This window comes from Myotis myotis, unplaced genomic scaffold, assembly GCF_014108235.1.
Source record: "Myotis myotis isolate mMyoMyo1 unplaced genomic scaffold, mMyoMyo1.p scaffold_m19_p_6, whole genome shotgun sequence".
In the NCBI taxonomy this organism is placed as follows: Eukaryota; Metazoa; Chordata; class Mammalia; order Chiroptera; family Vespertilionidae; genus Myotis; species Myotis myotis.
The window spans coordinates 54,115,608-54,137,478 of record NW_023416368.1 but is presented as its reverse complement, the minus strand read 5'-3'; the positions used below and the strand labels follow the sequence as shown (position 1 = coordinate 54,137,478).

The 21,871-nt window shown below is 39.9% G+C and overlaps 1 protein-coding gene across 5 annotated transcripts in view; it reads right to left on the bottom strand.

Annotated features, from left to right (window-relative positions):
* ARHGAP10 (Rho GTPase activating protein 10) overlaps positions 1–21,871 on the bottom strand; it is a 256,451-nt gene that overhangs the window by 123,773 nt on the left and 110,807 nt on the right. For all 5 annotated transcript variants that reach the window (XR_004968109.1, XM_036312231.1, XM_036312230.1 and 2 more), the window contains 4 exons: positions 17,424–17,553; positions 16,094–16,200; positions 14,246–14,340; positions 610–691 (listed from right to left, as the gene is read on the bottom strand). Coding sequence is in view for 4 of the 5 variants with exons in the window: in XM_036312231.1 (XP_036168124.1) it covers positions 610–691; positions 14,246–14,340; positions 16,094–16,200; positions 17,424–17,553 (414 nt within the window). In the remaining variant the exon portion in view is untranslated. The remainder of the gene's footprint in view (positions 1–609; positions 692–14,245; positions 14,341–16,093; positions 16,201–17,423; positions 17,554–21,871) is intronic.

The window sequence follows — 21,871 nt, the reverse complement described above, 5'->3', positions numbered from 1 at the left end:
CAACGCGTGATCTGCCCAATCTCAATTCCCAAAGGCCACTGAAATGAAAGTCGTGGCAAACAGACTGGATTTCTGTGCCTCTGGATCTATATTCCTGACTTTATTCCTCAAACCAATCCAAATACACAGGCCCATTCACTAGGGCTTCATAACACTGTGTACAGTATTCCATTAGGCTAAATCACAAATTGTTAAAGCAAGCAACATAATTACAGCAGTGGCTTATAGGACTGCCCGCCCTGCCTCATATTTACTATCCCACCTCCACTGAGATCAAAATAAATTGCAAGCCTTTATTGTGTTCATCATCCAAAGTACTGTCAGGTAGGAGAGAAGACACGGAGAATTCAGATGACTTCCCCAAGCACAGCAAATGAGAGTGGCAAGTCATAAAACATCGAAAATAAAAACTAATGATACAGCAGTCTCATGTGTGCTGCTGCCACCTTAAGCCAAATTACTCGAATTCTGAACATGTCTGAGATTAATCCAAGCGCCAGTTTCAGCAGGGGACTTTTTTCAAATATTATAAAATAAAAATAACAGGAAAACGAACACAAGTCAACTCTATGGGATTTGAAATAAAACTCAACCACTGATTATTCTTACAGCTTCTTTTCCACCCAGAGCTTCCAGCCACTGCTTCCTCTCCTCTTCTGAAAACGCCTGCATGGTCAGGGCAACGCCGGGCCTGAAAGACACAGAACAATCAGGTTACCCCTCAGCTGCTGAAAACAAACCTCCTTTTCTACTCTCTAATGTTTCATGGTGGTGATTACGTTGTTGTTGTTTTTTTAAAATTTTTTAATTTGGAGAAAATACACATCATAAAATTTACCATCTTAACCATGTTACCTGTATAGTTCAGCAGGGTTGAGTACATTATTGAGCAGCTAAGCTTCAGAACTCTTCCTTTTCTAAAACTAAAACTCTGTACCCATTAAAGAACTCCCCATTCCCTTTCCCTCCCAGCGCCAGACAACTATCCTTCTACTTTCTGAGTCTAGGAATCTGACTACTTCTGGTAACACTTATAAGTGGAATCATACAGGGTTTTGTCTTTTTGTGACTTGCTGATTTCACTTGGAATAATATCCTCCATTTTCATCATCGATAGAGTAGCACATTTCAGAATTTCCCTCTTTTGTAAAGCTGACAAATATTCTGTTGTATATTCTGTTGTATGCCTACGCTCATCCATTCACCCCTCAATGGACACCTGGGATGCTTCCACCTTTGTGTTATTGTAAACAAGGCTGCTATTAACACAGGCATACAAAGATCTCCTCAAGACCCTGTGCTCAATTCTTTTGGGCATACACCCAGCAGCAGAAGGGCTGGGTGTGACATAATAATAAATAAATATGGTCTCTGATCCCATTTCCTAACACACAGCTCCAAAAAACCTTTGGAATCTCTGTATCTTTTTGCACACTACTGAGATGATGAGGGTGGGGGCTCCTAGATAGCCCCATGATGGGGGCTGATTGCCAGGGGAACCAACCATAGGATTGGAAAATTTGAACTTTAAGCCCTATCCTCCCCTACCCTTCTTGGGCAAGGAGAGGGGCTGGAAAATGAGCTCCATCACTAATGGCCAATGATTTGATCAATCATCTGCTACACAAGGAAGCCTCTAGAAAAAAAAAACAAAAAACAAAAAACACACCTAGGATTTGGATAGCTTCTAAATTGATGAACACATGGAGGTGCTGGGCGGGTGGTATGCTCACAGAGTATGGAAGCTCCAAGCCTCACCTCCAATGCCTTGTCCAATATATCTCTCTATCTGGCTGTTAACGTACAGATTTTTAAATATCCTCTTCTGTAATAAATTGGCAATAGCAAATGAACTATCTTCCTGAGTTCTGTGAGATCCCAAAATATTTTTTTTTTTTTGGTATTTTTTGTTAATCCTCACTGAGGATATTTTTTCCATTGATTTTGAGAGAGAAATATTAATGTGAGAGAGACACATCGATCGGCTGCCTCCCACACAAGCCCCGACCAGGGCCGGGGATCAAACCTTTAACCCAGGCACATGCCCTTGACCAGGAATGGAACCCGAGACCCTTCAGTAGACTGGCCAATGCTCTAATCACTGAGAACACTGGCCAGCTCCCAACTTACTATTGAACCTGAGAGGATCACGGTAACCCTCAATTTATAACCAGTCAGCCAAAAGCACAAGTGTCGACCTGGACTTGTAAATGGCACCCAGATTGGGAGAGGGCAGGCTTATGGGACTGGGCCCCTAATTGGTGGGATCTGTGCTGACTGGTTATTGTCAGAATGAGTTCAGTTGTAGGACGTTCAGTTGGTCTCTGCCGAGAATTGGAGAACTGTGTGGTGTGGAAAAAGCATCCTAATGGGCGTGAAATGGTAGCAATGATTAAATTTTTATTTATGAAAGAAATACATGTTTATTGTTACAAAACCAGAAAGTCACTTTCACCCCCATCCTAACTCCACTTCCAGGACCGCACAGTTAACTATTTGGTCTGTTTCCTTCACATTTTGGTTCTCAGGACCAAAGGTCGATCTCTCTCTGTTCAGTTTTATGCAGACATAAGGAGATTCTACCAGAAAATTCTTAATATTGCAAAAGAATACTAGGCAGAAAAGCTATTTGTCAGCTCATGCCAACTGAATTGACAGCCTTGCACATTAGTAGCCTGATGGAAAAATGGACAAGTTCTTTATCGGGTATAAATATTACTTTAATCTCTACAGCTCTTACACACAATATCTGGCATTCAACAGCCCCCCCCCCAAAAAAAAAAAAAATACGAGGCAAGGAAGGAAGAAAATGTAACCCAATGCCAAAAGAGGAAGTAGTTAAGTCAAGAGAACCATACCTAGAAATAACCCAGATATGGGACTGGAGAGATTGGACAGAAACCTAAAAAAGGTGGCCAGCATGCATAAACTGAAGAGAATTTCAGCAAAGAATTGGAAACTATTAAAAAGAGACAAATAGATATGCAAGAATGGAAAATAAAATAATGATGAAGACTTCAGGAAGACACCTTTCGTATGCAAACCAACCAATCCTTTTACTGAATTCCCACCAGCCCAATATTTCCCCTGCCCTACATCACCCCAGGGCCAGGTACCAGACAACCAAAAACCACCCCTATAGCCCAGTGCTCACCAATATTATTCAAACTAGCCAATCTTGATTCCTGACCCAAACCTGATGTTTCCACACATGGATCTTTATGGCGTGACCTGGCTTATTCTCTCAGAAACTAAGTAATAAAAATTCTCTTCCAGTGGCATCAGCCTCACCATCTTGTCACTCAGTCACTTCCATCAATTAAAATCCTGCAGGACTCTCTGAAACAATATCAAATAGCCTAAAATGATGCAATCAGAATCCTAGAATGTGCAGAAAGAAAAAATGGAGAAGAACGATTTGAAGAGATAATGGCTAAGGTTTTCCAAAACTGATAGGAAATATCAATTCACATACCAAGAATTTCAATGAGCCCCAAGCAGGAAAAAACAAAGAAAACCACATTTAGGCACATCATAAAAAGAAAATCTTGAAAGCAGCAAAAGCAAAAGACAGCATATAGGGGAACAATAAGAAAGATGGATGACTAGCCATGGGGGGAAAAAATGGAGGCCTGAGAAAAAATGGTACAACTTCTTTGAAGTGCTGTGAGGAAAGAAACTATCATTGTAGAATTATATATGCATCCAAAATGAAGGCAAAATAAAGACAGTTTCTGACAGACAGAACATTAAGAATTTTTCTCCAGCAGTCCTGCATTACAAGAAATGCTCAAATTAATTTAGCCTAAGGAACTTCGGGGAAATGGCACAAGATAAAAATTCACTTCTGCTGAAAAGTATTAAAAAAATCAGAGTGGATAATAAACATGTTGGTATAAAAAAGAAAAGTCAAAAAAAAAAATCACACACACATACACACACACCCCCCTCATATATATGTGTAGATATACATATATGTAAGTAAATGTTATATTTTTTAAAAAGATTACTGATTATTGATTTCATAAATTAGAAGTTATAGAGTATTATTGGGATCATAGTGTAGGCAGAATTAAAATATAACAAGGGCACAGAAGCAAAAGAGATCATTAGAAGTCTACTGTTATAAGGTTCTTACATTATTTATGAAAAGGTAGATACAATGATAATTTTAAAGTTGATGTTACATCCTCTAGGATAACTAGTAAAAATGCACACACAGAGAGGCATAATGAAAAATCAAACAGGAGAGTATACGAAATACTACAAAGATTGAAGCCACTGAAAAGTAAAGGAAGAATAAAGAATAAACAGGACCAATAGAAAACAAAACCAGTGGTAGGCTTAAACACATACAAATTATTAATTACATTATACATAAATGAACTAAAACTCTGATAAAAAATCAAAAGACTGGATTTTTTTTTAAAAGCAGGACTCAATTATGTGCTATTTATAAGCAACAAAGTTTAAACATAAAGACAGGCAAAAAGAAAGTGGTGAAAGAAGATTTGCCATGTATGCTGTAACCAGTTTGGCTCAGTGGCAGGGGTCCTCAAACTTCTTAAACAGGGGGCCAGTTCAGGGTCCCTCAGACCGTTGGAGGGCGGGACTATAGTTTAAAAAAAAACTAGTCGGCTGCTAAGCAACAGGCGGCGGCGGCAAAAACACCCGGCGGGCTGGATAAATGTTTTCGGGCTGAATAAATGTTTTCAGCGATGCGGCCCGTGGACCGTAGTTTGAGGACCCGTGGAGAGCGTTGGCCTGTGGACTGAAAGGTCCCAGGTTCGATTCCGGTCAAGGGCATGTACCTTGGTTGCGGGCACATCTCCAGTAGGGGTGTGCAGGAGGCAGCTGATCAATGCTTCTCTCTCATCGATGTTTCTAACTCTTTATCTCTCTCCCTTCCTCTCTGTAAAAAATCAATAAAATATATTTTAAAAAAAAAGATTTGCCATGTAAACACTAAGCAAAGGAAAGCTCATGTGGCTCTATTAATATTGAACAGATATATTTCAAGATAAAGTTTATTAGCAGAAACATTTCCTAATGATAAAAGGGTCACATCATCAAGAAGATATAACAATCCTAAATGGACATGCACAAAACATTATCTCAAATATTCAATACAGTAAATAAAAATTGACAAAACTAAAGGGAAAAAGACAAGTCCTAACCATAGTTAGAGATTCTTGCATCCCTAGTTTAGCAATTGATAGAGTAATATCAGAAATCAAAACAATACAGGATATTTAAGCAACACTATCAACCTACTTGATAAAGCTGACATTTAGAGAACACTACATCCAACAACAGCAGAAAACTCATTGTTCTCACGTACACTAGGATCATTTACTAAATAGACCGCATTTGGGGTATGAAACAAGTCTAGTAAACTTCAACGTACTGATAAAACACAGAGGATGTTGTAGAAAAGCAATGACAATATTACATGTAGAAAATCCCCAACCATTTGAAAAATTTAAAACATATTTTAAGTAACACCTGAGTTGTAATTCAATACCTATGCCCTAAATCACAGGAAAAAAAAATTTTAAAGTACAAAGAAAACACCAAACATCAAATCTGTGGGATGCAAGTTAAGCAGTCCTTAGAAATGTATATGTTTAAAAAGTCTACATTCAACAGTAACATGGAAAATCATCCTTCCATCTTAAGAAGTGGTTAAATGAAAAACAAAATCCAAAGCTAGTAAAACTAAATAAAGATAAAAGCAGAAACCAATGAAATATAAAATGGACAATATGATGTATCTGAAATAAAAATCAACATTGAAAACCTAGGCAAGACTTACCAAGAATTTTTTTAATCTCCAGTATCAAGCTTGAAAAAAAAGTTACCATTATAGATCTTATAGATATGAAAATACGTGGCCATTATGAAGAAATGTATGCCAGTAGGTCAACAGCTTAGCAGAAATAAACAAATCCTTTCAAAAACCAGTTTATCAGAACTAACAAAAGAAAAATAGAAAATCTGAATGATCCTTTACCCACTAAATAAACTGAACTTGTAATTTTTAAACTTCACACACACACACACACACACACACACACACACAAGCGTGCACACACACAAATTCAGTCCATCATGGCTTCACTGGTAAATTCTCACAAAAATTTAAGAAAGAAATAATTTCAATATTACACAGACACGTTCAAATAACAGAGCAAAACTGAAAACTTCCCATGTCTTCTGAAGCCACCATAAGCCTGATATCAAATCCACACAAAGACATTACAAAACAATGCAATTAGACCAAAAAAAAGAAATAAAAAGACATACAGAACGAAGAGAAAGCTGCCTTTATTCACATATGATACCACTGTGTACATAAAATAATCCTGAAGAAACTACATAGAAAAAAAACAAGTAAATGAACTTAGCAATATTGTAGGACACAAAAACCAACTGCATTTCCATGTATCCAGAGTATTTTGAAAAATGAAATCTAAAACACCTATCTTTCAAAATAACATTTGGAAACATAAAATACTGAGGGAAATTTAACAAAAGATATCCATGAACCATGTATTGAAAACAATTACTGAGAGAAATTAAAGACTATATAAACGAAAAGGCATACTCATGAATTATCAATGCTCCACCATTGATAGTATTGGCCTGTAGCTATTTTGTGGAAATAAACTGATTATGAAATTTAAATGGGAACACAAAGAATATAGAATTGCCAAAATTATTTTGAAAAAGACCAGAGGAGTCACACAACTCGGCTTCAAGACTTACTCTAAAGCCACAGTAATAGTGACAGTGTGGAACTGACAAAAGGACAGAGCAATAGATCTCTGAATAGAATAGAGAATCTATTAACAGAAACAGACCTACACATACACAGATAATTTGGGACAAAAGTGCCAAAATAATTCAATGACAAAAAAGCCCTTTTCAACAAATGGTGTTAGAGATATTGAATATCTGTGTAAGAAAAAATAAGTAACACTCGACCTCCACAGATCATACCACACATCCTCCTCAAAATTTTCATGAGTCATAGACTAATGAAAAAGCTTTTCTATGAAAATATGGAGAAATATCTTTGCAACCTTGGGAAGAAAAGATTTCTTAGAGCAAACAGTTCTACCAATAAAGTTTTAAAAAACTGATCAATTCCATTTCAGCCAAATTAGACTATTCTGCTCATCAAAAGACACTATGAAGAAAATGAACAGGCAAACCACAGATCTGAGAAAATGTTCACAATTGATATATTTGATAAAACATTTGTATCCAGGTTACTTAAAATAAAATAAAAAGACCAACAACATAATTTTTTTAATGAGCAAAATATTTGAATAGACACCTCACAATGGAAGAAATAGAAATGTCCAGAAAGCACATGAAAAGGTGTGGTCAACAAACTAGCCATGAATTGCTAAAATGGGAAAGAATACATAATGAAAAGTTGGTATGAGGTTGGAAAACTGGAACTCTCATACATTGCTGGTGAGAAAATAAAACTACTTTAGAAAACTGTCAAATTCCTAAAAAGTCAAACATATAGATATAAATATACACACATACATACCTATACTAATACACAAATATATACATACTTGTATGTACACACACATACACACCATAGACCCAGAAATCCCACTCCACAGTATTTATCCAAGAGAAATGAAAACACATGTCCACAATTATTTATTAGAGCTTTATTCAAAAGCTAAAAACTTTTCCATGACCCAGACTCCAATGTCCTCCAGCATGCATTTTAACAACAAATTCATACTAATGTCAATTTATATTCTACTTAAATATTGGAAGCAATATAAAATGTGGCTTTCAGTATCCACTACCAACATCATCATTTATAGGGCAAATTCTTACCCTTCTGAAAAACACAGAAGCCTATAGACATGAGATGCTGTTTCTAATTCTATTTGTTCCATGTTCTACCAATCCCATCTAAATTCTTAAAAAAAAAATAACTTCCTTTCGTATTCTCTCCACCTAACATCTCAGAGTTCTTGGAGGATGCAGCATTCCTGACAGGACAAAGCCACAAACCACCCTTCCCATTCTGGCTTTAAATCATCCCCTGAACTATAACTAACTAAGCTACTGTTACACTTTTTTTTTAATTAAAATATGCTCCTCATAAATATATTCATGTAAAAGAAAACTGTACAGTTCCATTTGCTTCCACCCCCATTTGTTGGAGATGTTGGTCCTAAATGCATTAAAAGCAGGGCTTCCCAACAGCAACACTACTAACATCTGGGACCACATGACCCTGTGTTGTAGGGGGTGCTCCTGTGTTAAATACTTAGCAGCACTGCGGCCTCCATCCACGAGATGTCAGCATCCATGGCCTGCCCAGTCCCTCCCCACCCCAGCTGTGGCAATCTGTAAAATTTTGTTAACCAGTGTCACCCCAATAAATGCAATAAAAAGGAAAAGAAAGGTTCCCAGACAGAAATCGCTCACAGTTGAGAACCTCTGACTTAAAGAATTTTCTCAACATATTTTCTCAAGACTTCTATAATTCCTTTTGCCTTGGGCCTCAGTTCCACTGAGCTTCCAAACACATACTAAATCTTCAAAATTCAATTTAACGATCCATTTTTCTAGTAAAGCTTTCCCAGCCAACCCCATTCCCAATTGCTTCTGAGCTCCCAAAGGACCTTAAGCAGATTTCTGAACTACTATTTGTTTGTAAACCCTCCTGGTCTGTAAGTTCTCCAAGATCAGACCTTTTAGTGTCTGGTTTAGTCTTGCATCCGCAGTGCCAATCACAGTGAACAACTGTTCAGGTGCCTAAATGCCATGCACTATAAAACACTTACAGATACTACTACAGCTAATATGCAACAGTAATATTTTTTAAATATACTTTTATTGATTTCAGACAGAAAGGGAGAGGGAGAAAGAGATAGAAACATCAATGATGAGAGAGGATCATTGATTGCCTGCCTCCAGCATGCCCTCCGCTTGGGATTACGTCTGCAACCCAGGCATGTGCCCTTGACCGGAATCCAACTTAGGACCCCCAAGTCCACAGGCCGATGCTCTATCCATGCAGCCAAGCCAGCCAGGGCTACAGTATCATTCTTATTATTCAGTCCACTTGCATGGGTTTCTGGAAGCAACACATTCTTAACTCACCCTTTCAAAGTGACAAACAGTACACTTTCATGCACACAGATGATAAAGTCACTGGTATAAAAGCATTCTAAAACGCACAATGCTTCAAATACACAGTAGACTTCATCCTCCCACCATTTTCGTTAAGATATAAAGGGGTGAATTACAAAAGTAAAAAGTATCTTGCCATCCTTCCAAGAGCGAGATACTAGGAACAGGGCAAAATCAAACAAAAATATAATATTTGAAATGTCAGATTAATGAGAGTGAAATGGGAAGAAGCACATTTTCTTTCAGCAGTGCCTGAATATGATGTGTGGGAGAATTTCAAAAGAATGATAATTATTTATCAGGCAAATGTGTGGGGGTCACAGCACAATGGGACATGTGGCAAGCTTGCCAATCAAGTTAAAAGCACATTATATAACACAATTGTTAGAGGTGGGAGTAGCGTTGGGGTGGGGGGGCCAAGGTTTCACCCTTCAGAGAAGACAGCAGCCTCTCTGAAAGACTACAGCTTGCCATGGGGAAAACAGCTCCACACAACACTCCTCTACAGCCTGCAGTGAGTGGCATGGCCGTTCACAGCCCCAGGTATTTGAAGTGTGGCTGGCCTGGAGTCAATGTTTATAGTCATTTTTAAGAATCTTGTTTTAGTTATGGTAAGTATTCGTTTGTAGCTGTGTTCCCTTTCATTTAATTTTTATGGAGATATCATTCACACCATGCATTTTAACTACTTCGAGTATACAATTCAATGGCTTGTTAAAAATATTCACTCAGTTGTATAACCAACATCAAAATCAATGTTCAAATGTTTTCATCATTCCTCCCCCCTAAAACAAACCCACATTCATTAGCTGTCACTCTCCACTTCCCTCCAAGCCCCCTGGCCCTAGGCAGCCACTAATCTACTTTCTGACTACATAGATTTGCCTGTTCTGGATGTTTCATACAAATGAAATCATACATATGTGGTCTCTGTGATGCGTTTATTTCACTTGGCGTACTGTTTTCAAGGATCATCCACGTTGCAGCACATGTCAGTTCTTCATTCCTTTTTATTATAGGTCTTACTTGATTGTACGGATCTTATCTATCCATTCATCAGTTGGTAGACACCTGAGTCATTTCTACTTTTTTGGCTAGTATGAATAATGCTGCTAGGAACATTCATGTGCAAGTTTTTATGTAGAAATAGGTTTTCTTTTTTTTTTTTTTTGCATATACAGCCAAAAGAATTTCTAGGTCATAGGGTGACTTTATGCTGAACTTTTTGAAGAACTGCCAAACTGTTTTCCAAAAACAGTTACATCACTTCAAATTCCCACCATCAGTGTATGAGAGTTCTAATTTCTCCACAGCCTCACTCACCAGTACTTATCATCTGACTTTTTCACAATAGCCCTCTGAGTGGGTGGGAAGTGGTATCTTATTGTGGTTGATTTGCACTTTCCTGATGGCTAATGATGTTAAGCATCATTTCATGTACTTATTGGCCACATATACTTTCTTTAAAAAAATGTCTAACTCATATCTTCTTCCGATTTTTAATTGGGCTATTTGTCTTTTTATTATTGAGTTACAAGAGTTCTTTATATATTCTGGATACAAATGCCTTATGAGATATATAATTTGTAAGTGTTTTCTCCTAATCTGTGGGTTTATCTTTTCATTTTTTTAAAGCACATGTGTGGTTAAAAACAGTATTTTAGCTGAAATAGTCAAAGTAATCTTTTAGTGAATTTAGGGGAGGAAAATGAAGCACACATCCATCTAACCATTGATAATGAAAGCAGCAACGGTTAATTGGGCACACAGACAGACGCACGCACACACCAGCCACTCTTCTTTCATTCTCAGTAGTGGATTCTCCAACTATTAGAACAGCATATGGATGCCTGGAAACAAAAGATCACAATTTCTGAACCGCCCTTGCAACTAGGTGTAACGATACAACCCCATGTAGCCCAATGGAATGTGAGCAAAAGTGGCGTGTAACCTCCAGAAGGTGTTCCTACAACAAAAGACAATGCCATGTGATCAACGGGAGCAGGCACCTTGGGCCTGAAGTGAGTAGGAAGGCAAACCATGCACAACAGGGGGCAGCTTATCAGCCACTGCCTGACCACCTCTCTAGGCTTCCTGAACACGAGAAAACAATCAACTTTCACCCGATTTAAGCCACCTTACTTGAGTTTTTCTGTTACATGGAATCAAATCGGATCTGAACTCGTGCAACAACTGAGGGAAAGCTCTGTATTTACATGCACACACACCAAAGCAAGCCCAGGCTCCATGCTGAGGTTTATGAAGTATCGCTTATTGCAGGGGTGGAAAACGTCTAGCCCTCGAGCCGTATATGGCCGCGAAATCATTTGGTCTGGCCCTGCCAAGGCATTAGGGGTGAGTTAAGTAAACGTCTGACCAAATATGGCAGGCTAAGTTTTAAGCTGATCATTTTGTATGGCCCTCGAATGGTGTTATAAATATCCAAATGGCCCTTGGCAGAAAAAAAGATTCCCTACCCAAGCCTATGTTACTGACTTCTTTTCCAACACAAGGGATAAAAAGCAGCAAAAATTAATACCAGAAGAGAAGACACAATATATTTAGAGTAAACATGTGCAATCAACTGTGAAATTGCTATATGAAGGTGCCCAGTAAGAACTCTGTACAAATCCCATCAGAAACCCATTCACAAGCCTCACATGCTCGGAAATGGGTTACGCTCACTTCCTTTAAGCAGAATGAACACTGTGGAGCTCGGTTCTGCGTGTGGTCCAGAAGAAAAGGATGGTTGACTGACAGTTGCCTGACTGAATCTAATCCCAATTCTATCTTCTAAGCAACAATTCAATGTCATTTAATCCAGAACAAATTTGGTGAATGCCCGCCATACCAAAAGCATTGCATTTGGTTCTCCAGTACCAAATGATACTGAGATGGGGTATCCACCCACATGGAATTCATGATCTAATAGACAAGGGACAAATTACCTATACTTCCCAGTAGTCCACTGGCCAGGAATCAAGGTAAGAGTCAAGAAAAGAGCCTACTTCGTTCAAACTTTTCATTAAATATGCCTTCAAAGCCCCAGAATTAGAGTAGAGACCTCCAAGCACAGGCCCTGCCTTCGCCAGATTTTTCCTGTTTTATATACACACAAAATTTTATTTGAAAAGAGGACTCCTTATTAACCAGTTTGAACCACTAGGATAAATCAATTCTAAGGTCTTCCAAGAGTCCCCTTACAAGGTATTATCTTCTCCAGATAAAAATAACTCCATACGAGCCCAACTCAATCTTTGTGAGGGGGTGAAGAGGTCACAGTCATCATCAGGATCGTGGCTGATGAAGAGCACTTGGTGTGATCAAGGTTTTAGAGAAGATATAGAGCTAAGCAAAAGTAATATAAATTGTATTAGAGCAATATATATGAAGAACTAGAAGGAGTCTGCTTTTAAAACAAATCAGATTAACCTCCTGCAACACATTTTCTAGTTGGTGGCACTGCTGACTCAACTTCCTCAATTATGTAGGACACGTCAGGATTACAGTGGTTAAGGGCTTGGCTTGGAGGCAGAATGCCGAGTGTCTCCACTCTTCCTTCCTAGCTCCGTGACCTTGGGAGGTCAACTAAGTTCTCTACGTCCAAGGTCCCCACCATCAAGGGGAAGGATAATATCTACCCGATTCAATGAGAAAAGGCGCAGAAGAACTCGGAAGGAACACTGTCTGGAGCTTAGAAGGGCGCAGCAACCGTCACTGTGGGTGTTTGCACACAGGAGTTGGACTACGCAGCTGGAATCTCTTCTTGAAGTTTTGAACCAGTCCTTACTGGCTTGAAATGTAACTTCTTTTGCTCATTCTCCTTCACTTTTTTTAATCAATCCTGGCAAAATACTTACTGTCTACCCTTTTCATGGTAGTGCCAACTGTATCCTGGCGCTTAAGGGCACATCTTTATCTATCTGGTCTCAGTTCATTTATTAGAAAGTGAAGCACAGATGTCCCCTCTCTGCACCAACCCCACAGATTTAGTTGTATCATCTAAAGGAAGAGGAAGCATGAGTTATTTTTGTATTCTTAGGTCCTGACCTGAAATGAACTTTTACTTAAAAAAAACAAACAAAAAAAAAAAACTCATATGTAAAACTTTCATGATACAAATATGCAACGGCCCTATCTGAACACCACTGTTTCCAAAACCAGGGCTTGCAGCGAGCCACCATACTGTCCGCCTTGGAAACAAAACAAAGTAAAACCCAGGACCACGAAGTCCCTCGGTGCCCCCGGAGGACACAGAAATAAATGCCAGACACGAAGTAATATGAACGGGTGAACTTTTTCCTTTCTCTTCCTTCCTTCTCTCTGGCAAAGATTCTTTTATAAGTAAACAACAGAAAGTCCTACCATAAGAAAAATACAGTAATCTTTTAACAGAATATCCTAAGCCCCTCCCTCACATAAAGAGCAAAGACAGTGAAAATTCCCACACACAACGACGAACACTGTTCTGTGTGAAGTCACCAGCACCTCTTTTTAGCTTCGCCACCCATATATTCCTTACTTTCCCCCATTATTCCTTTAGTGCCACATCTTCAGCACGGATCAACAATGAAAGGCCAAGGTTATTTTTTTATATATATTTTTTTTTATTGATTTCAGAGAAGAAGGGCAAGGGAGAGAGAAAGAGAAACATCAATGATGAGAATCATTGACCGGTTGCCTCCAGCACGCCCCCAACTGGGGATCGAGCCTGCAACCCATGCATGTGCCCTTGACCAGAATCGAACCCGGGACCCTTCAGTCCACAGGCCATCACTCTATCCACTGAGCCAAACCAGCCAGGGGCCAAGGTTATTTTTAAGTGACAACACTGCTTAGAATGACTCCAAATGTCAGCCACGAATGACCTATCCCTCTGCAGCTAAACGCAGGGGCCCAGACTAACAGCTCACAATGAATAGCACACAGGCGGGACATGTAACAATGCCTCGGAGAGTGGCATTCTCTTCCCATCCTGGAAATAGCAGTTGCAATTTATCTTTATTTTTTTAAATCATTTTTTCAAATGGTTCTTTTAAGAAGTCTAATAATTCCAGTCACTTACCTGTCAGCAACTTCTACATCAAAACAGAATCTTCTGTCTATGGAGTCTGTGTGCCTCTTGGTACATTCTCTCAAAAAGAACACCTCTCCATCCCCCTGCAAAAAATCGTTTTAAACACTCTCAAAAACCACAGTATAAACATATGCACACGGAGGCACCCTGTCTGGGAGCAGGGAGAGAGAGAAAGATTTTAAGTCTCTTTATCCTACATATTATCTTCCAAACTAGTTTCCATTTAGAATCTTAACCATTTTTGTCCTTCTCCTTTCCTTGGGGGTTTCTAGGCCCTCTTTGGTGACAACAACATTAAGTAAGACCTCAGGAGAGCTCATTTTAAGAGCTACTTGAACAAAACATTTTCCGCATGCTAGAATATGTATTACTATCTTATTGCATTCTTTTATAAAGAAGAATAGCGTGTTTTTAATGCCCAGTATAGTATACCATATAAAATAGCCAGTATGTGACCATTTTGACCTATAAAAATTTGATTCTAGCTACGGGAACTTGGAGGTCACTTAAATTCTCTATGTCCCAGTTCCCCCATCATAAAGGGGGAAGGATAATATCTACCTGACAGAGGTGTGGTAAGATTACATGAGAAAAAGCGCAAAAGAATTCAGAACAGTCTGGAACTTACCTAAAAGTCCACGAAGGGCCCTAGATTAGCAATCCTGGTCATCTAAAACTAGAACCACTCAATCTACACAGTTTTTCTGTTTCCTAAGTGAACATCCTGAATTTATCTTTTCTTAATTTTTTTATGGTACTTGTTTACCTCCCTAAACCATCCTCTCTAAAAGCATTAAAAAGAGGCAATGCAGGAACGCAGGTCCTCGGTGAAGAACTGTGAGAAGTCGGGCTACTCCTAGAACATTTTAACATTTTCTAGACTAAGGATCTTCAGATAATATTCAACAGTCAAATATACAAATATTCAAAATGTCACAGTCACTATGGATACAATGTATTTTTTATTTGGTGGCTAAAACAGACACCACTCAGCAGACAGGACCTGGGACTTGAGTTAGCTCTGGAAGGAAACTCAGACTCACCTCCGGCTCCATCCTAACCCCGTCAGCCTCGGAGAGTGGCATATCACTTCCTCCTCTTGTCCATCAACCTGATTTTCCATGTCTATTTCATTACCACAGAAATGTGTTTGTATTATAAGCCACCTGAACTATTCTCTTTCATGGGTTGGCTCTGCAGTCACATAAGCAAAAGCATGCCTGTCCACCCAGCGAACCCTTCTTTCTTAAAATGTGTTACCAATGATGTTCAGCGCTGGTGGGAAGACCTTTGTCCCCAGACCCCTGACTACTGCTCTGAGCTGCAGCTTCTACTGAAAACACAAATGAAGATCACCTTTCCCACACAGCCAGTGCCGGGGGCTTCCTGCTCTTTTCTTGCCAGTATGAGGTTCTGCCGTTCCTTCCTACGGGAAGAGGAAACTAAGTGGGGCCTCCCTACGTCAGAACTTGGAAAGTCTAAGTGAAACATAGTGAAATTCATTACAGATCTTCCCCTCTATCATGTTTCGGGGTGCAGATACACGTGCGCAGGTCAGATCTGCGTGTAAACACTGTGATGACAACTTGTGGTAGGTTCTAGGTTTATCCTCCAACCACAGTGACGTGAGAGGATTCTACTCTCTCTTAAAGACACAATACATCTGACCATAGATACCCATGCAGTCAAGTAAAAGACCACACACACAAAAATAATAATAATAATTTTAATCCTAAAAAATTAAATAAAATGTATTTATCATCGGCGAATATGAACGTCATTGAAGCAACACCCTCAAAGACTCCCACAGAACACAGTGTGAAATCAAATACTTACAAGTTTCCCACCAGATCTGTGCTCAAATGGGATCATGTTGAACTTCTTGGCCGCCTTCCGATACATGCAGTAGTGTTTGACCCAGCTGGACCCGAATGGGGCAGGCCCTGACACAAGAAATAGGAAAACAGGACTTTCTATGTTTCCTCAGAAATAAGCAAATGTGCTGAGTTCCACATTACTAAAGAGGGAAAACCCAGTAAGCCGCAGGTAAGACAGCTCAAGAAAACAAATCAGCAAAAACCACTCATCCTAATAAAAGGGGGAAACCAAGGAATTGAGACGCAGAGAGCTCATCTGAGCAACATGGAAGGAGTTAAAGACACGCTTCTCAAGCAGTTTGCTGGGCTGTTACCTCAGACCTGAAAGTCTTGTAGTTGTAAGCTGTATTTATTTGGGTCTAGGTATTAAGAGTTCATGCCAGTTTCAAACATTCTATTTAATATATGCGGCTATTAATATTTTTGTTAATCTTCACCTGAGCATATTTTTCCATTGATTTTTAGAGAGAGTGGAAGGGGGAGGAGGAAGGGAGAAAGAGACAGAGAGAGATTAGAATTAAAGAACCAATGTGTGTTGTTATCAATAGCTAGCTCTAGTTACTTTTCATTGTATCTGTCTCTCCCTCTCCCTTCCTGTCTCTGAAATGAATGAAAACTTTTTTTTTTAAATGACTTCAACAAGAAGTAAGGTTGTGGGACGGAGGAGATGGGAGGGTGTGCATATGTACTAGGCTTTGTTTTACCCCATTTTATATATGGACTTGAGCATCCGAGGATTTTGGTATCTGTGGGGTCCTGGCATCAACTCCCCTGAAGATATTGAAGGACAACTATATGGCGGGGGGGGGGAGGGGGGGGAGAGATAGGGAGAGAGAAAGAGAGGTGGGGAGAGAGAGGGAGGGAGAGAGAAAGAGAGGGAGGAAGAGGGAAAAGGGAGGGAGGGAGGGAAGGAGGGAGGGAGGGAGGGAGGGAGGGAGGGGGGGAGAGAGGGAGGAGGAAGAGAGGGAGGGGGAGAGAGAGAGAGGGAATAGGGGTTAGGTGAAAGGAGAAGACCCCATCTCGTTTTCAGCCTTATGCCGAGTTCTGGCTCCCTTGGGAGCTAGTTTAGCAGAGCCTGGTGCAGAATTCAGGGTGTTCCCGGAAAGCCCAGTGCTCACAGACCCTCCCTGAAGCAGGAATGTGTTTCCCCCAAAAAAATGCAAATACACCTTCTAGATGGGAGGAGGCAAAGTGGTAGGAACGATTATTCCAAAGATACAGAGTCATTACAATAAGAAGTTTTAAAATAATTCCTAAGGAGTCATCCCTCCCTGTTAGCGGCCTCTTACTTTTCTCCTGCACATACAGGTAGCCTTCGGCCGTGAACTGGCTGGCTCGCTTGTGGTCCTTGGGATTCTGTCGGATTTTGTTCATAAGCTCTTCCACTTCCGACCTCGTTCCTTCAAAACGATTCCGAGTCTGAAATGGATAAAAAGCACAGACATGTTTTAAGTTCTCCCACGAGTTTTTTGTTATTTTTTTTTTCATGTATATTTCTACGTCTCTGGACAACTATAAGTAATTCATAGCATTTTTCTATAAGTTTCTCATATACCCAGCCTTTCCAGTGTGCCTCTTTGTTAAGAAAAGGGGACGGGGTGGTGGTAAAATAACAAATAGAGGCGTCAGAGTAACCAGAGATGACTTACTTGAGCAGCTTACCAACACCAAGAATAATTCTACTACTCAACATAAGAACGCCTGCGTCCACTTCTCACAATTCTGCTGAATCTTAGAATTTGTTACAGCGCAGGTCATAAAGCATCCGTCCTGGAAGTCTTTCCCTCACAACAGTCAACCTGAGTCCTTGTCACGACGATACCAGCAACATGTCAAAGGGTCAGAATCTGAAAAGCTTCTTTCTTTTAAAGTTAAATATGAGCATCGTTTTTCCAAGTCAAGGTAACTGCACTTGAAAATGACATTTCTTCTAAGAAATGGGGGGCGGGGGGGGGGGAACCTCACCTACAAATATTGTCTCCTAGAGCTGAGGAGACAAATCTCATTTCTGAAACCCAGTATCTCTGCCAAGCGGCTACACTAACAAAGCACAGGAAGGGGAGGTGACAGCACTTCCGAGGCGACTGTGAGGAGTCAGCACCAGCGAGTGCCTGGACCTCACTCTCGTCCACACTCAAAAGTAACTGTATTAACACGAAAAACTGCTGATGTGGCGCTGCGGAGGCGCGGAGATGAAGAATTACTATTGAAATTTCTCCTCTCTCCTCCCTGTAATGAAAGGGGTGACCAAGGGTCCAAAGAGCAGAAAAATGGAAGAAAGGTAGACATTTTTTAGGGGGATGGGGAGTCCAACAGAAGTGGTTGTAAAGGGGAAAACATGTCTGCAGAGAAATGCAATAGGGAGGTGAAGCCCTGGGGCGAGGCAAGAACCGATGAGGGGAGGGGGGACATCTGTAATACTCTCAACAATAAAGATAAATAAAAGAAAAACAAATAAAATAAAAGATCTGTGTATGTGTTAAAAGACCTTACAAGGCTGCAAAGCGGGTGGGGCTCGTGTGTTAATGGCCACTTCCCATTCTCCTGAATCCAGGGTTTCTTAACACTGACCACACCCTGGCTTTATTCGCCTTCTTTGTCACTTTGCTGAAATTTCTTGCAACCCTCACTTCTTTCCATCTCTACGTTTTATACATATACATACATATATACACACACATATATATACCCACACACATATATATGTGCATACCACATATAGGTATGTACAGACGTGAACATATACACACTATTTACCTCCTATTTACCCAATACTCTCATTATTTATGTTCAAATTGTCCTGGATTTGACCTGTGCCCCCTAACCCTCTGAGCAATCCCATCCTTTCTGATCCAAGGAGCCCGGGTTCACCTCGTGCTGACTCAGGCCTAAAATCAGCCATTTCCCCAACAGGGCCCTTGCTCCCCTTAGTGGAGGGTCGTATTTAGAAACCAAGATCTGGGCAGAGTCCACAACATCATAAAACCAAGAGAGGGACAAAAGGAAAAGGAACAACAAAGTAAAAAGACGGTAAGCCCGCCCCTCAGAAATAACCACGTTCGTATTTTTACGTGACCACTCCAATCTTTTTTTGTAAAAAACACAGTTTATTGTTTTGATGGTCTACTATTCTCACAGCACTGTGACAAAGACATTTCTGCATATTCTTACATTTTTTTAACCATTCTTCCTATCTCCTAGGGGGAAGGAGAATCCTAAAATTTCTCAAGTTGTGCCTTCCTCCAAGAATTCTATTCTACACTCCTATCCCGTATTTCCCAGGGGAAAGAGATCACAGAAATGTAAAGTTGATTTTTTAAAATATGCTTTAAATTTTGATGAATTTTACCTTCTTGTGCATAATCTATTTCTTTTTTATTGTTATTAATCCTCACCCAAGGATATTTTTTTCCACTGGTTTTTAGAAAGAGTGGGGGGGTGGGGGGGACTGAGAGAGAGAGAGAGAGAGAGAGAGAGAAAGAGAGAAAGAGAAAGAGAGACTTCGATGTGAGAGAGACACATCAATTGGTTGCCTCTTGAACATGCCCCGACCTGAGGGGGGGGGGGGGGGGTGAACCTGCAACCCAGGTATGTGCCCTTGACCAGGAATCAAACCCGAGAACCTTCAGTGTGAAAGCCAACACTCTAACCACTGAGCCACCAGCCAGGGATACATAATCTATTTTCTAAAAGCCATCTTGCTCTTTTTTGCTTTCCATTTATTACTCATGGAAAAATAGATATTCAATCTCTCTCTCAAAAAAAAAAATCTAAGCATTTTATAGAAAGTGAAACCGAATTAGGGGAAATAGGTTGTTTTGCCTTTTAAGTAACTTTTACCTTTTTCCTGATTATAAAATAGCATTGCTATTTTTATTGCAGTAAAATACTAAAAAGTTGGCCAAAGTTATCTATGATGTCGTATCACACAGGTAGCTAACTCTAAGATTCGGTTTTAACATGTGCGTGTATTTCCTTAAATACATAAATATGCACAGCAAAGGAAATAGCACACAGCTTGGATTTTTTTCTCAGCAATATGTAGTTTTCCCTTCAATATGCTAAAAGCTGACATGAAGAAATGAAATGAATGGCCTAGAGATGAGTAGGCCACAGCAGTGCTGAAGTATAGCAGATGAGATAAAATGGGTGACGTGTTTCAAGGTGCTGGTGTGATGTTTCTATCTCTCTATCCCTCTCCCGTCCTCTCTATCTAAAAATCAATAAAAACATTATGAAGAAAAAGAATTAGCTAATAGCAAAAATGAAGAGTCAAGAAGACACCTGGATCAGGTGTTCTCAAAACTGAAGGTGAGCCGAAACCGGTTTGGCTCAGTGGATAGAGCGTCGGCCTGCGGACTGAAGGGTCCCAGGTTCGATTCCGGTCAAGGGCATGTACCTGGGTTTCGGGCACATCCCCGGTGGGGGATGTGCAGGAGGCGGCTGGTCGATGTTTCTCTCTCATCGATGTTTCTGACTCTCTATCTCTCTCCCTTCCTCTCTGTAAAAAATCAATAAAAAATATATTTTAAAAAAAAACAAAAAAAAAAATGAAGGTGAAATGAAAAGCACAGCCTCTCCCAGGAGCAGCTGCAGGAGTGGCCTCAGAAACAGCTGGGACAAAATGGAGAGGGGGAGGGGGAGCGAAAGGGGGAGGGAGAGATTAAAGAAGCAGGGTCATTCGTTTACCGATGACAATCCTTAAGTTCCAAACCATACAGAAAAAGGAAGGGGTTTTTTTGTTTGTTTGTTTTTCAGTAAATTGTTCTTTGGCCACTTCTCTACAGGAAATGAATACTGTTACCAAATGTGTGCTAAAAGTTCTCAATATATTAAGGATATCGACTGGGTCATTTTGCAAACCATTTGAAATGACAGCTTGTCTTATAATATTTTACGACTGCACATTCACATTGAAATCCTTAATCTCTCAGAAGCTATTTCGGCATATGTAAGGCGACTATATCCCCTGTCCCCATAGGTGTGCTATAAAAGTACTTCCACGCCTAAGCAGGCGTTGCAAGAAGAGTTTCACTGAAGGCCCCAAAAGACACAGATTTGTCCCCACACCTCACCCCACACTTCACCAGTAGTATCCTGTCACACAGGGCCCTGTCCTGGGAAGGTCATGCCCTCAGCTAAATGTCCTACTGTCCTGAAACGCCCCATTTTGATAAGGGGCCCTGCCTTCCCATTTTACCCTAGCCCCACGATTATGGATCCAGTTCTACTTGAGGGTTCTCATCCAGGCCAGCCCTGCCACTGACAGATGAGGTCCAGACAGAAAAAGTGAATTTCTACAAGTTATACAGCCACTTAGTAGAGGAGAAAAAACAAATCAGGATTATAATCTATTCTTCTAAGCTAACTATATAATGTTCTTTTTACAACACTGTGTTCTGCTGTCTGGAGAAGTATTCTGAAAAATCACAGTATCATTAGTCTAAACATTCTACCGCCTACAGAGATCATTGTTTAAGTTAGGACTAACCTATACAGATACATTTCATATTTTTAAAAACTCTATTACATAAAAGAATGCTAGGGGAAAGGGAACTTACTCTTTTAGGCATTTAATTCAGCTGAATGTTTAAACAATCTTCACACACACATTGACACAAATGACAAAACACAAGAGATTTCATTATCTACATTCCTAAGTGTAGGGAACTATACATGAAAAAAATAGAAACCAAATCTATACAAAAAACACTCATCCTCAATTTCTAAAACTTCA